This window comes from Aegilops tauschii, chromosome 1, assembly GCF_002575655.3.
Source record: "Aegilops tauschii subsp. strangulata cultivar AL8/78 chromosome 1, Aet v6.0, whole genome shotgun sequence".
In the NCBI taxonomy this organism is placed as follows: domain Eukaryota; kingdom Viridiplantae; phylum Streptophyta; class Magnoliopsida; order Poales; family Poaceae; genus Aegilops; species Aegilops tauschii.
The window spans coordinates 120256685-120271735 of NC_053035.3; the positions used below are offsets into that span (position 1 = coordinate 120256685).

The 15051-nt window shown below is 47.1% G+C and overlaps 1 protein-coding gene and 1 long non-coding RNA gene across 2 annotated transcripts; both read left to right on the plus strand.

The window, feature by feature from the left end:
- The first annotated feature begins 3431 nt into the window (after positions 1-3431).
- Positions 3432-8042, plus strand: LOC109771886 (uncharacterized). Its single transcript, XM_020330575.4, has 2 exons — positions 3432-3572; positions 3693-8042. The coding sequence occupies exon 2, from the start codon at positions 3737-3739 to the stop codon at positions 7736-7738; it is 4002 nt and encodes a 1333-aa protein (XP_020186164.1). The 5' UTR covers positions 3432-3572; positions 3693-3736; the 3' UTR covers positions 7739-8042.
- A 2580-nt stretch (positions 8043-10622) lies between these two features.
- On the plus strand, positions 10623-13354 carry LOC109771885 (uncharacterized). The gene is made up of 2 exons (XR_002234949.4): positions 10623-12574; positions 12971-13354. It is a non-coding gene; the product is annotated as an uncharacterized lncRNA (long non-coding RNA).
- The last annotated feature ends 1697 nt before the right edge of the window (positions 13355-15051 follow it).

Sequence of the window (15051 nt, forward strand, 5' to 3'; positions counted from 1 at the left end):
TAAATTTAACTGTGTATCTCACCGAGGTGACGCATGCCATAATCCAGTTCACCCACCGACGAACAAAACCCATCTTTTGCATCATTCGCTCCAAGAAGATCCAATCGACCCTATCATAAGCTTTAGACAAATCCAGCTTATAAGCACAAAAGCTCTTATCAGGGTCCTTCTCTTGCTGAATATAGTGAATGCATTCAAACGCAATTAACGCATTATCTGTGATCATCCGGCCAGGAACAAATGCACTTTGTTCGGGGGAGATGATATCATCAAGGATAGGGCGCAAGCGATTTACCAGACATTTTGAGACCACCTTATAAATCACATTGCACAGACTGATAGGCCGAAACTCTGTCAGTTTCTTCGGGTTATCAACCTTGGGGATGAGAACTATGGCAGTGTCATTCACCCCTTTCGGCATTAGTCCCGTCCGGAAAAACTCTTTAACTCCTGCGATGACTTGGTCCCGCATCACAGCCCAGTTCCTCTGGAAGAAACGAGCGGGAAACCCGTCTGGTCCCGGAGCCTTCAAGGGCCCAATCTGGAACAAGGCATCCGCAATTTCCTTGTCCGAGAAATCTACGCAGAGAGCATCATTCATGAGATCAATCACAGGGTCCGCGCATAATGAGTTATCAGCTGAAAAAAGATCCGCAAAATATGAAGTAACCATAGCCGCCATAGCCTCATGATCCCTGTGAATGACACCTGCAGCATCCATTAATGATTTAATGCGATTTTTTGGGCGCGCCAAACAGCTTTCCTATGGAAGAACTGTGTGTTCCTGTCGCCTTCCTTCAGCCATGCAACCCGTGATCTTTGCATCCACATCATCTCCTCACGATACAAGAGTTCATTCATCTTGTCTGTTGCCTCTCTAATCTCCTTCCTATCTGCATTCATAGACATAAGCTCCTCTAGGCGAGAGCGAGACTTGTTAATTTCCTTGATGACATTACCAAACTTTTTCCTACTCCAATCATGCAACTTCTTCATCAAGTTTCCCAACCCAGAAGCAATTTCACCAAGGTTAAGCATCGAACCCAATTCTGTCCAAGTGTTCATAATTACCTCCGGTAGCGTGGGATCCCTCTCCCACATAACCTCATACTGGCGGCACCTCCTCCCATGCTCCTGCCTCGGCTCCTCCCTAGAACAGCGGAGCAGGATAGGTAGATGATCTGAACTAGGAGCCACCAAGTGCTCCACCTTTGCATGTGTAAACAGATCCCTCCAGGAGTTATTTGCCACGGCCCGGTCTAGGCGTACCTTGACATTTGCCCGCCCACCTCGCCGGTTATCATATGTATATGGGAGCCCTGCAAAACCAAGATCACCCAAGCCACATACTTCAAGCACATCACGGAAGTCGATCATCTGACCTGCCGATCTTGGTGTAGCAGAAAAGTGTTCGAAGCCCCACATGGCCTCGTTGAAATCGTCAACCACTGCCCATGGCATGTTGGCTTGTCGGTGCAGATCACGGAGGATGGACCACATGCGATGTCGGTCCTCCGTACGGGGCTCGCCGTAGATGCAAGTGAGCCTCCAAGGCGGCTCGCCCGCCACACTCGTCACATACGCATCGATATATCTTTCATTTATTGTTTTTACATCCACACACAACGCCTCATGCCAATACAAAGCAAGACCTCCACTAAGACCAACACTATCAGAAGCATCAAAACCCTTTAAACCTAAGCGAGCACGATACCTACTCATTTTATTTTTGGACTGTCGAGTTTCACAAAGAAAAACAATGCTAGGGGAGTGAGTCTGAACAAGACTCACAAGATCACGAACTGTCCGAGGGTTCCCCGCCCCTCGGCAGTTCCAACTTAAGACATTCATTGCTCCTGACGGGGCTCCGCCGGCCCCATCAGTTCGTCGGCGGCCCCTCGGCCGACTGCCTCCTTGTCGCTTGACACCTCCAGCATGTCCTGGTCACGAACATCTCCAAGTATGTGAGACTGCTGCCCCTCCAGCGTCTTCGTTGTTCTACGCTTCCATATGATCAGGTCCTGCACGCGTGGGTTCATAGCCGTGGCTACTGCAGATCCCCTGATGGAGGGCTTCGGGCGGGCGGCGTCCGCAGAGGGAGCCCCATAATCGCCCCCACCAACCACCAGGTTCGCCGTAGTCGTTGGCATGGCTTTCCCCGCCCCATGCGTTGACGATCCCGCCGTCTCGCTGATGACTCGCTCAGGCGGCAGCGGTGTAGCAGCGCACGTAGATCGATCGTAATTTCTACCAGAGGGACCTCCTTATCACGTATCAAATCATTTCTTAGTTGTTAGATAGGGCATATAAGCACAATCACCATGTCCCTAGAGGTATCCGTGCAATCTAGCAGAAAATTCAACAACCACTCCTTCCCATTATCTACCAATCGATCATTAACAGGTGAAGGGCACAAACACCGCAGAAGTTTCCAAATCTTTCGATCATGCCTTCACACAACCAACATGGTAGTTGCTTTTGCCTTCCACACTACACATGAGGCATGTGCCGCGTGTAGCCAGTGCCCCGTCGCAGCCTTCCAGACCGTTATTTTTGTGTGTGTGGCTCTGACGACCTCCAGATACAATTCCATAATGATGTATCTCGCTTGAGCTACTAAACACTCCCTCGCTGAAGGCTTCATCGTGATCAACGGTCGCAAGCGGATAAGCACTCTTCAAAGTAAACTGCCCATTTTTCTCAGGTTGCCAAGTAAAGAAGTCCAGGCGCTGTCTTGGCGATTTGTGATTTTTCAATAACTCCGAGACATCCATAGGTAAAATATGGGAATTCATGTCTCAAGCACCGTACTCATCAAAGAAAATCAGCTAGCCAAAAAGCGACAATTGCGCTCTGGTGTGATCAATGCCCGCAAACGCCAATACCCGCAAAAAAAGAAATCAAGCACACGCCTAACTTGCTTTTCTAGCAAGGCTTGATTAAAAGCATGCTTATCATGGAAACCAATACCATCTTTGGACTTGGGGAGTCTAATCTTATCCCAGCTTAATGCGAGTGTCGATTTGATACTTATCGAGTTTTTACCGGGATGTAAGATTTATGGCTACCGTTTAGGAGTAAGTATAATGAGTCAAATCATTATTATAAGGGTCATTATTTCCACAATAAATCATTGATATTATCCGTCAAAAAATCATTGCTATTATTTTCCGGACTTAAAATAAAGGGTCATTATTTCCACAACAGAAAAATCAATGGTTGGGTCACGCACGCCACACACACACCCACGGCATAGCAAAGCTAGCCGTTGCGCCTTGCGGCTTGCGCGGAGACGAGCCGGTCCAGTGCAGTCCACCTCAGGCTCGAGTCAAAGTCCAACTCCGACCTTGCTAGCCCGGTCACCCGAGCCCGACACCTGTCAAACCAGTGTGTGCGAGCCGGCGAAGAGAGCGTTTCTCATCAAAACCCGAGCGCAGAGACCCACACCAGTCCGGCATTCCATTCCCTCCCCATCCCCAAATTACCCCGGCGCGCCTCCGAGTCCGACCTCGCCGGCGTCCCCGCCGCCTCCGCCGTCGGTCGCCGCCTCCGCCGTCGGTCGCCGCCGACAGGTGAGCACACTCCAAACCGTCCCCAGGCCTCCTCCGCCGCTTCGTTTTGCACCGTCGTGTCGTAACGGTTTGTAATTCGGGTTTTAATTTTTCGCCACTTGTGCGGCTGGGGTATTGCAGGCGCGTCGATCGACCGGCGGGACTGACCGCCGCGAGGTGAGGTGATGTTCCACGCCGCGCGGCCACCGAGACCGACGGGCGTGTCCGCGGAGCGCGGCTTCCCGCAGCTCTGCGGCGGACGCATGGCCGCGCTTCCTCGACCTTCGCCGCATCCACTTTCTCCTCCTCTCGCCGCGGGCGGGACCGTCGTGCGGGTGCGCGGCGAGGCGGAGGTGGCCCGTGGGCGACGCCAAGGGGGCGGTGACGGAGCGGAGCGCCAGGAGGTGGCGGTTGCGGCGGGAGGGGATAATGTCGCGGTATCCGGCGGTTTGGTTGGGGACAGCGCGGCGGGGGTTTCTGGCCTGGTGGCTCTGGAGGAGAGGGGATGCGGAGGCGGTAAACTACAGAGGAAGAGGGGTTTGGAGTTCCCCGCGCGTCCGCCGCCCAAGCGGAGGGCCGTCTCCGCCGTGCGACACTTTCCACCTGGCTGCGGGAGGGACGCGCCGCCTCTGATCGTGGGCGGCGACGACGACGGTTTGCCGGTTGGAACTGCACCTTCCAGTGGTGCTCGTCCCGCGGGCAGCAGTGCCAGAGAGGAGGGTGGCTTGTCGCTGCAAACTGCGCCTGCCAATGCTGATGTGCCTGTGCCGGAGAAGCTGACGGCTTCTGATAGTGGCGCTCCAGTGTCAGATGGGGATCATCGTGGTCCAGAGGCCGCGGAGGTGAAATCTTCGGATAGCACAGAAAGAGGTGCTGATTTGGTGGTGAAAGGCAGGGGAAGGACACGGCCAATCTCGCGATTGCTAGCGAAGCGGAGGATGATATCTGCCAACCGCCGCTTCCCTCCAGGCTGCGGGATGGACGTGGTGGTGCTTCCACTTGCTAGCAGAGGAGGTGATGAGGTTGGTTTGCAGCTTGAAGCCCTGCCTCCTGGTGGTGGTTTGGGTGCATTGGAGGACGGCCGGTGTTCCAATGTGTGTGCCACTGCCATGGGCACTACAGAAGCGGTCGGCAAGAATGCTTTGGATGCAATAGTAAATGTACAGGAACTGGAGGAGGGTGAGATTCCTCCGGAGCCTTATCAGGTCCTCCAAGAGTTTCCAGTTACTCACAGCAATATCATGCCTGAGCTTACGGCTGATGGACTTGATGAAAAAATCTCAGTGAACATGCTGCAGCGCAAGGGGGAGAGTGTATCATGGGAAGTTGCTGAAGATCTCAAGGTGATGAACGAATGCGAAGGCAGTTCACCCAAGGCTGCTAGTAAACTTTCTGCTGAAGCTCCTCTGAAAGAATATCTTGGGGATACTACAGAAGCGGTCCGCAAGAATGCTTTGGATGTAATAGTAGAGGTACAGGAATTGGAGGAAGGTGAGCTTCCTACGGAGCCTGACCATGTCCTCCAAGAGAACCCAGTTACTCACAATAATAGCCTGCATGAGCTTACAGCTGGTACCCTTGAGTGTGTTGTGCCGTCAATGGTTGATGCGGAACCTCCCTTGAGGCATTTATCTAATGAGAAGATCCCTGTGAACATGTTGGAGCACAAGGGGGAGAGTGTATCATGGGAAGTTGCTGAAGATCTCAAGGTGATGAAAAAATGCAAAGGCAATTCACCCAAGGCTGCTAGTAAACCTCCTCCTGAAGATCCTCTGAAAGAATATCTTGGGGATAAGAAAGTGTCTGAAAGTTGTAGCATGAAAAGTGCACCTCTTGATGTGGAAGCAGGGGTACACGGCGACGGTATCATGAGACGTATGGTAACATTCACAGCTAGAAATTATCCTGAAGAAGGCAATTCACCCAAGGGTGCTAGTAAACCTTCTCCTGAAGATCCTCTGAAAGAATATCTTGTGGATAAGAAAGTGTCTGAAAGTAGTGCACCTCTTGATGTGGCAGCGGGGGTACATGGTGACGGTATCATGAGACGTGTGGTATCATTCACAGCTAGAAAAACATCTCGGTTACCTGTTGAAGCAAATCATAAGTCCGCGCTGGTTAATCTGGATAGACCGTGTTCTATGGGCAAGGAGAAGGAGTCCGTTGCCACTATGAGCGAATCCTTTGCTCCCACGAAGAAGTTAAAGATAAAAGGTCCATCTCAAAGTAAATATCTTCCCATGAATACCATTTCTACATCTGTATTGCATAGCAAGGAAAAATTGAAGCATGAAGAGGCTTCCCACTTGGAAGATGATGAAGTTTTGAATGCAATAGCTGTTGAAGCAAATCATAAGTCCCCGCTGGTTAATCTCGATAGACCATGTTCTATGGGCAATGTGAAGGAGTCTGTTGTCACTATGAGCGAATCCTTTGCTCCCAGGAAGAAGTTAAAGATAAAAGGTCCAGCTCAAAGTAAATATCTTCCCATGAATACCATTTCTAGCAAGGAAAATTTGAAGCATGAAGAGGCTTCCCACTTGGAAGATGATGAAGTTTTGAATGCAATAGCTGTTCATGAAGGAAAGCTTGAGATGTACCTCAATGATCCCTCATGGCGTCACATGCAACATGGTGGTCAGACCGCTGATGCTCGGAGCAAAGTCAGGATGATTTGCAGAAGGTTTCAGTTTATATGCAGGACTATCGTTCAAGCTGTGGAACAAGGTTCACTGAAGAGCCGTAGAATTGATCTTGCCGCTGATAAACTAATCAGAAAATTACCGGGCTTTACCAAACAGGGGCCTATTGTAGGTAAAGTTCCTGGTGTTGAAATTGGTGATGAATTTTTATACAGAGTAGAGTTAGCCATTGTTGGTCTTCACCGCCCGTACCAAGGAGGCATTGACACCACAAAGGATATTAATGGTATGCCTATTGCCATAAGCATTGTTGCGTCTGGAGGTTACCCTGACGACTTGTCGAGCTCAGGTGAAATAATATACACTGGCTCTGGAGGAAAGCCTGCTGGCAAAAAGGAGAATGAGGATCAAAAGCTTGTGCGCGGGAACCTTGCCCTGAAGAATTGTATCAAAACAGAGACGCCTGTCCGAGTAATTCATGGTTTTAAAGGTCCAAATAGAGAGGAAGGTAGTCATTCAAAGGCCAAAGAAGTCTCAATATTTACTTATGATGGGCTCTATCATGTGGTGCAGTGCTGGCAAGAAGGTCTACCAGGTTCAAGGGTCTTCAAATACAGGTTGCAAAGGATTTCTGGACAACCAGAGTTACCTCTGCATGTTGCTAAAGTGTTGAGAAAGTCTGTAGCGCGTCCTGGCCTGTGCATAGCAGATATATCGCAAGGGAAGGAGAAGATCCCCATCTGTGTGGTCAATAATATTGATGCTGCACGTCCAGCATCATTTAAATACATTACTAGAATCAAAGGTTCATCCTTAACTGCAAAAAGAAGTCATCAGGGTTGTGACTGCACCAATGGCTGCTCAGATTCTGCTAGCTGTGCTTGTGTTTTGAAGAATGGAGGAGAATTCCCATTTAACTTCAATGGTGCAGTTGTCCATGCAAAGCCCCTCATATATGAGTGTGGTCCATCCTGTAGGTGCCCTCCTTCATGCCATAGCAGGGTCAGCCAGCATGGTATGAAAATACCACTGGAAGTATTCAGAACAACCAAGACAGGTTGGGGTGTAAGATCCTTAAGGTCCATCTCTGCTGGCAGCTTTATATGTGAGTATGTTGGTGAGCTGTTGCATAGCGACGAAGCTAACCAGAGAATGAATGACGAATACTTGTTCGACATAGGACATAACTATGATATCTGGAAAGGGATGCCATCAGTTGTTCCAGGTCTGAGTTCTTCTGGCCCTCGCTCTGTGACCATGGACGATGATAGGGCCTTCACAATAGATGCAGCTGAGTATGGTAATATTGGAAGATTCATCAACCATAGCTGTTCACCAAACCTCTACGCACAGAATATTCTTTGGGACCATGACGACAAAAGAGTGCCACATATCATGTTCTTTGCTGCTGAGAATATTTCACCTCTACAGGAGCTGACTTATGACTATAATTACGAAATAGATCATGTTCGTGACATGAATGGCGAAGTAAAAGTCAAATACTGCCATTGTGGTTCTCCACAGTGCCGCGACAGGCTTTATTAAGGCGTAGAAGGCTTTTTCTTCTTCTTTTTACATCGGCATGGAAGGCTGTTTTTTTTTACAGGCATGGAAGGCTGTTAATACTAGGGTGGTTTCTTTCCAAGAAAATCCTTTGGAATGCTGTTGTCTCCTCTTTCAACCTTGCCATTGGCATCCTAGTAAATAATAGGAGTATGTAGATAGTGTGAAGTGTTCATATGGGCAAAGACTAAAGAGGTTGTGATTCTGTTATTCAGTTGTCCACCTACTACAGAACCTCATGATTCATACAATTTCATTGTGAATCCTCATGATTCATACAATTTCATTGTGAATTGCCTGGAGAGGTTTCCGCAGTACAAGTACCGTGATTTCTACATTGCAGGATAGAACTATGGAGGTAACTGCGACCAAAATTGGTTTATGTGCCACAGTCATATTTTACTCCTCCGCTGCTATAACTACTTTGAGGAAGCCCATCCTGAACTTGAAAGGCTTGTACAATGTATAAAAAATAGGTACCTGAGTTGTAATTGCTTTTACTATACTCCAAAAAACATCTTATATTATGGAACGGAGGGAGTATATGTTTCTAGGTATTCAGTTCATGTATGCATTTCTCTGTTATTTGCGTCTTACACAGACATGCTATCGGTGATATCCAGATCCAGATATATGTTAGTTGGGAGAACATGAACGTTCTCAGAGTTTAGCGAATATTGGCCGTCGGATCTGGTTGCTTGATCGGATCTCGGCCGTCGGATCAAGTCCTTGGAAGACCTCGGCCGTCGGATCGAAGAGGTGTCACTGTTGCAATGAATAGTTACCTCTCGCTGTAAAAATCTCATGCCACCGCGTGTAATTCTCGTGCCCCGCCAAGGGCATTTTCGTAATTTCACATTGTTGGGAAAGTGGTTGAGAGCCTGCTGGTCGTTCCCCTCCCCCTCGAGCCCGCCTCCTCTCCTCCCCGCGCTCTTCCCCTCTTCTCCTCTCCTCCCCACCGCCTCCCGCCTCCTCTCCTCCCCACCGCCTCCCGCCTCTCAAAGAAGCAGCAACCCCCGCCCGCGCCCAGAAGCCCAGCCCGCCACCAAGCGGCAGTTCTAGGCGTTGCGGGGCGGCAGGGGGCTCAGCCTCAACCCGCTAACCCTAGCTGCACCCCACACCGCCGCCGGCTCCTTCTCCCGGCCTGCCGGTCCCCGCCGTCTGCGTCCACGGCGTCGACGTCGTCGTCCTCGCGTGCACACGGCAAGAGGAGCACGGGAGACGTGGCTGCGCCGCCGCCTCCGCCTCTGCTCGCCCTCGCGTTGTCGTGCCGTTTCCTCCTCCACGCCCCCTTGGTGCTCATCAGGAAGAGCGCGGCTCGCAGTCGGCCCTCGCGAGGGAGTGCCGGACGCGCGCAGGAGGGAGTGGCGGACGCGCGCAGGAGGGAGCGGTGGAGCAAGGTGGCGCCGGTCGAGGTGAGCTTGTTTTTGTTGCTTTTAGTCTAGCTAGGTTCCAAGGAAGGGGACATTTAGGCTTTTCTTGTGCCGTTGGTGGCTTATTATGCGGTCAAACATTGGATCTAGATGCATTTTTGTAATTGATGTATTATGTTGCAGTCTGTAGCTTCCCTTATAAGATGCAAGATAGATTAGTTGTTGTGATTTCTCATTAGACGTTCCTTTATGAGCATTCTAATATAACTGTGAAAATGTTGCTACTGTTGATTATACTAAAAAAAGATGAAGAACCATACTAAATGCTGGAGCCAAGTCTCTGATGTTACAACGCTAAGCCATCGATTCTGCATCCATTATTGCTCCACTTTGCTGGTTGTTTCAACTTTCATCATTTAATTCAGTAGCGTTGTATTCTCATAAAGCCATATAAGTGATGATTATGAATTTAGTCCTTCATAGTTAGGTTAGTAATATCAACTATCAGGTAAATTCTACACTCTAAAAACAACAAAATTCAGAATTTTTTTTGAATCTTATAAGCAGTGAATTGATTTTTGTTGCCAGTATTAGATTTGTGAAGTTGGCATTTGACTATGGATCAAAATATCCCCGGTTGCTCTATGGATCAAAGGTTTACATGATTTCCCGAGGAGGGGATATGGAAGCTGGTTCATAATATTTTAGGAGTTGTGATAGAACAAGAATGGTTTCACTACCCAGCCTAGAGCATCTATTTATTTTGCAGCGGAGAAAATCTCTTTAAGACTGTACGTATCCTTGCCAATCAACTAGTACACATACTCCAATTGTTTGATGCTATTCCCTCTCATATATATAGCAAGGAATCAACTTTATAGCTCTCATTTATTACATTTTGGTAGACCTCAGGAGAAAGTTCGCCTTCGTGCTCTGCCATCTAAATGTGTTGATTCCCCTTGATGTGACCGTACTGGATCTCATTGGTGGCTGCTCAACCTACAGGGGTCTCTCTCTGCCGATCTACAGAAAAAAGGAGCTCGATCAGGTATTTCACCATCTTGTGCTACACCGTCATGTATGTTCACCTCTATGATGCATATTCACCTTACATTCGTCCAAAACTGCAAGCCAATTTGTTTTGATATAAAGCTTTGATATTTATTAGGTGAAGTTTTTGTTTGGTGGGTTGTTAACAAATTGCAGCTGGGTGTTGCACTGTTGGTACCTTTAATTCCTTGCTCTTAGCATCAACAAAGGTAAACGCTTTGGTGCATGCATATTTACTTGATTGTTCGTTGTCAAATATTTAGAATAAAAGGGATTTCACTCATGCAGCAGCTAGCCGAACGCCCAGGTCGTGGCCTGATGTGCTCACCAGCGGCGCTGGATATGCCCACTTCCTTTCTCGCGCAACGCCTTCCACCACCGCCTCCAACCTAACCTAGCCCTCCATTGCTTAACATCCCCACACTGGGTGTTCCAGGTTGTTGTCTGCCTCTCTCCGTCTCTTGATTCCCTCTTATAATTATAGTTTATGAATGTTCTCAGATTTCCTTTTCTTTCATACATTTGTTACACACATGGAGTAGTGAGGGCAAGCATTTTGAGAACTGATGTCTTCATTAGTTAGTTGACCCATGTATGTCCTGTGTTTATCCAACATTTGGTCCCATATTTTTAACTTTGGTGTCTACTTGAGAAAAGGAGGAAAAACTACAGTTCAAAGCCTTCTATAAAATGCATGTCACTTTTATTTTTTAAGATATAAAAATTACTTGAATTATCTGTAGCATACTTCTTTGTCATATAATATAGGTCTCCCAGGCGATCTAAACAAATACGAAGGATATAATTAGGCACATATGCCACTTTCTTTCTTAACATGTATGAAGAAAAAAGAAAACTTGTATTAGCAAAATTGTTCAGTACTGTTAGTCGAGCAGTACACATGTATGAACAAAAAACGAACATGTATGAACAAAATCGTCCAATAGTTTTATTCGAGCAGTATATAGAAAAACCATCGCCCAAATGCATATGGAGTACTCAAGCTGAACAAGCCAATTGGATGGTAGAATATGCTATCAGGCTTAAAGTTTATATTGAGGTTTGAAGAGAAAATATAGAAAAGTAAGGGCCGAAGGTAAATAGAAATATAGAATACTGAAATGTGTTTAACTAAACATCAAGCATTCATTTGTGCACTTCCTCATCTAAAATAATCATATCAGTTCTATTATCCTTTATCTCACATTCTCACAAGTGCACTGTGCCAGTCAGTGGTCCTGCTATCTGAACTTCATTGCTCTTATTTTGGTTCATTTCTTTGCAACATTTTATTCCTATTGTAGCCTTCAATCAGTTTTAGCCTTTTGAATCATTCTGTATGTTTAGCCTTTAATCAGTTTGCATTTCCCCCTTATTTTGATACATTGCTCTACAACAGTTTATTCTTATTGTGTTACAGGTACTTCAATTGTAAGTGCATGCTTACGGAGTTCTATCATGCACAATCATGTGTGCACACCGGTCTATCCAGAAGATTAGCTCGCGACCCTCTCCGCCGGCTCCCTGGGGGTCGCATCCGGCTTGCCGCAAGTACACCTACGCCGCCGCCTCCCCGGGGGCCGCAAGATGAAGTGGACGACCGGGGAGAAGGCATGTGGCGGGGGGCAGGCTCTCAAGTGGGAGACAGAGCTCGCCTCCCCCAACGACGACAACTTCGACCTCAAGTGGAAGTGGGAGGCCAAGTCCAAGCCTGGCGCCGTTGGCAAGGCCAAAACCAAGTGGGGCACCGAGGAAGCCAACAAGGATGACAAGAAGAAGCCGGCGAGGAAGTGTGTCCAGAGCAAGGAGATCCCCGTTGGCTGGACGTCCAGATCGAGCTACTCAACCTAGCCCTGAATATAATGCCTCGTGACTCCACCCCCGGCTACACCATTTATTATCTATCCTATTGTGATGTGTGTTTTATTCCTCTCACATGCATTCCTTTTTGTGCTTTATGTGATTTTGTTTTTGTTCTAATGCATGCAATAGACTTCATTTGATAGACGCAATAATAGGAACTGGCTTCTATGGTGTACGAGACAAGCTCAAGCACTACAAGGACACAATGGGCATTGTCTAATGAGTTGTGGAAATAGGGCATACCATTAAGTATTAGAACCATCAGAAGGTAATGATGGGGCAAAACTTCTCTAGGAAAGGACTTGCCATCCCCTTCCAATACAACTCGGCGTCACCGGGTAAGACGCTGATACATTACAAGGCAGATCTCAGCTGAACTCTCCCTCCCCGCCCTGGAGTCCAAGCGTTTGTGGCCTACATCCGTGAGCTCCATGTCTCCGTCCCTCCACCAAGCAGCGGCACACACACAAGGGGATCAAGCCCAACCAAATGGATGATGCTCCTTCCTGCCACACCCCTGTGTCCCGTTCAGGTGGTGAGATGTCACTTTTCGTTCTCTTTCTCTAAATTATTTTACAAGCTGGTAGAACTTGCATACTCGTAAGGCCATAATATAGGTTTCTTCGACCATTCTTGGTAACAAGATAAATTTAGAATATATTCATGAGAACTTTTTAGTTCCAAGAACTATATATGGTTTAGAACTATACAGCTACACACATATATTTAGTTCAGAGCAATATTTGTTAGATCAGATAGCTGAATTAGTTAGCTACAAACATTTGATTTTGCTCCCTGGTTCATTCAGTAGGTTTAGTTCCAATAGTATTTTTCAAAAAAATACACAAGCAAATGTATTAGTGTTCTCATTCAGGTTCTCATTGCCTCTATTTGTTTGCATTTTTTTGTGTTGCCATACATATTACAGGTTGCATGTATGAATATCCAAGTGGGATGCTTGATCTATTTACTGAAACAAGACGTGTTTATATATGTCAAAATGTCTGTTGGAGAGGCACGAAAGCGCAAAGGTCGTGATGTGTAAGGATTTAATCAAGGAGACAACCCGGTAGAGCTATCAAGTGTTAGGGTATAGCCTAACTAAGTAGGTTTATTATCTCCCATTGCATCTCTCTTGATCAAGACATGCCATGACCTGGTTTATTGTATTTGTTATGTTATAATGGATTGTCTTGGCTTGCTTTTGGACTAAAGCCTTTTGTAGTTGTCTGGATCAATTGCTATGTACTGGATGTATGTATCGATGCAATGCTTCTGATATAAACTTGATATATTTGATTGGTAAACACAACTACATTATGCTATTTTTTATATTTGCAATGCTTCAATAATTGTACTACCGGATTGGATATGAGTATACCCGGCAGCACCAGCGGTGCTGCCGGGTGCGGCAAGCCGCACTTAGCTATGGCTTCGTCATTGGCTCTCCTTTATTATGTTCCTACTCTTATTACCTCCTCTTCTATACTCTCGCTTTTTGTATCGAACTTCATGTGAGTGGATATCTTTTGTGGTTTATGAACACACTGAGCTTCATCCTGCCTTATAATCTGAGCATCATTTTGTCTTGCTTATATTGCAATTGAGTGTTTTTTCTTCTCCTTATTGTTATCATGTATTAATGTATCTGCTAAATCTGAATTCCTACTAACTTACCATTACCTGCTTGATCAAAACGTTGGGACCGGCACCCTCGCGCCAAGGCGCGTTCCCAATCTAGTCGTACTGAATATTAGACCAACATATTGCCTGTGACTACAGACGCTGGAGGAATACCTTGTGGAAATTCTTATTAGCCTCGAGCAGTTTCTGCGCAGCCTGTATCTGCTGTTTACTTGCAACTTGAACTGGAATTCAAGTTCCGAAATCATTGTGTCTTGTTGACTGTCGAAAATTAACTGATCCACAAGGTATTGTTCACTTGCATGAATAACTGATGTTGCATCTACACCTAGTTGGACAGCCACTTTACGTGACGCGAAGAGCTGAAAAAGAAAGGGTTGTAAAAATCGGGATTTTTAAGTTTTTTTTGAGCAAAATCGGGATTTTTAAGTGTAGCACCGCTATCTGCGTGAACTTATTGTACACATTGGATCGGAGTTTTTCAACATAGCACTTTTGCCACGCTGCTAACTTCGTCTTTTGACGTTTCCATGTGTGGACTCGGCTGGATAGGCTGTTCAAGCCGAAGTCGTTGGGCTATCGATGCTCAATACTACGACAAGTCTTTTCTTCATTTGGCTCGCATGCGAAAACCATTTCTCGAAGTGTTTGCTTTGAGACCAGTGGCCCATTTTCAAGACTTGCCTCCTCTGGGTCGCCTGCCACTGGAGGATTTTGTAGACTGGTGGTTGTGAACTAGTACTATCTGGCCATCCGCCCATGTTGCGCAGGGACACCTTCTCGAAGATCATGTTCGTGTCGTGGTGGATTTGGAAGCATCACAGCACCACCGTGTTTGACGACGCGCAACACAAAAATGCCAGTTTACTCGACACGGTCAATATAGAGGCTCGGTCGTGAGCGAAGGCAGGGGACGGAACGTGGACCTCTTAAACGGACACGTGTGTAGTGGACGCGTCCAGCCATTTAACTGTGTCCGCATATATTTCAAACGAGATTTGAACAATCAGACAATTTTCATGTAAACCGGAACACGTTCATTACATTTTTTGACATATTTCATTAAGAAAAAGTGTCCGGAAGTTAAGCTTGTCAAGATCTTTTCCAGCGGCCATCCTCCAAGTCCTTGTTGTTCCCATGTTCGGCATCCTTGGCGGCCGTGGGCCACGGAAAGTGAAGTTTCAGGACACTGGCAAGGAAGAGTAAGACATGTGACACAGACTGGCTCACATGGGACACAAGGCATCGCCATCTCCCATGTCCTACTCCTTCTAATCGGAGTCCGCAGTCTAGTCGTCGTTGGTGGAAGTGTGGTCAACGATGCGCGTGGACGGGCCGGCCTCGTGGTCCTAGTGGCGCCAATGG

Coding starts and splice junctions, on each gene's coding strand:
- LOC109771886 (XM_020330575.4), top strand. CDS start 3,737: ATGTTCCACGCCGCGCGGCCACCGAGACCGACGGGCGTGTCCGCGGAG.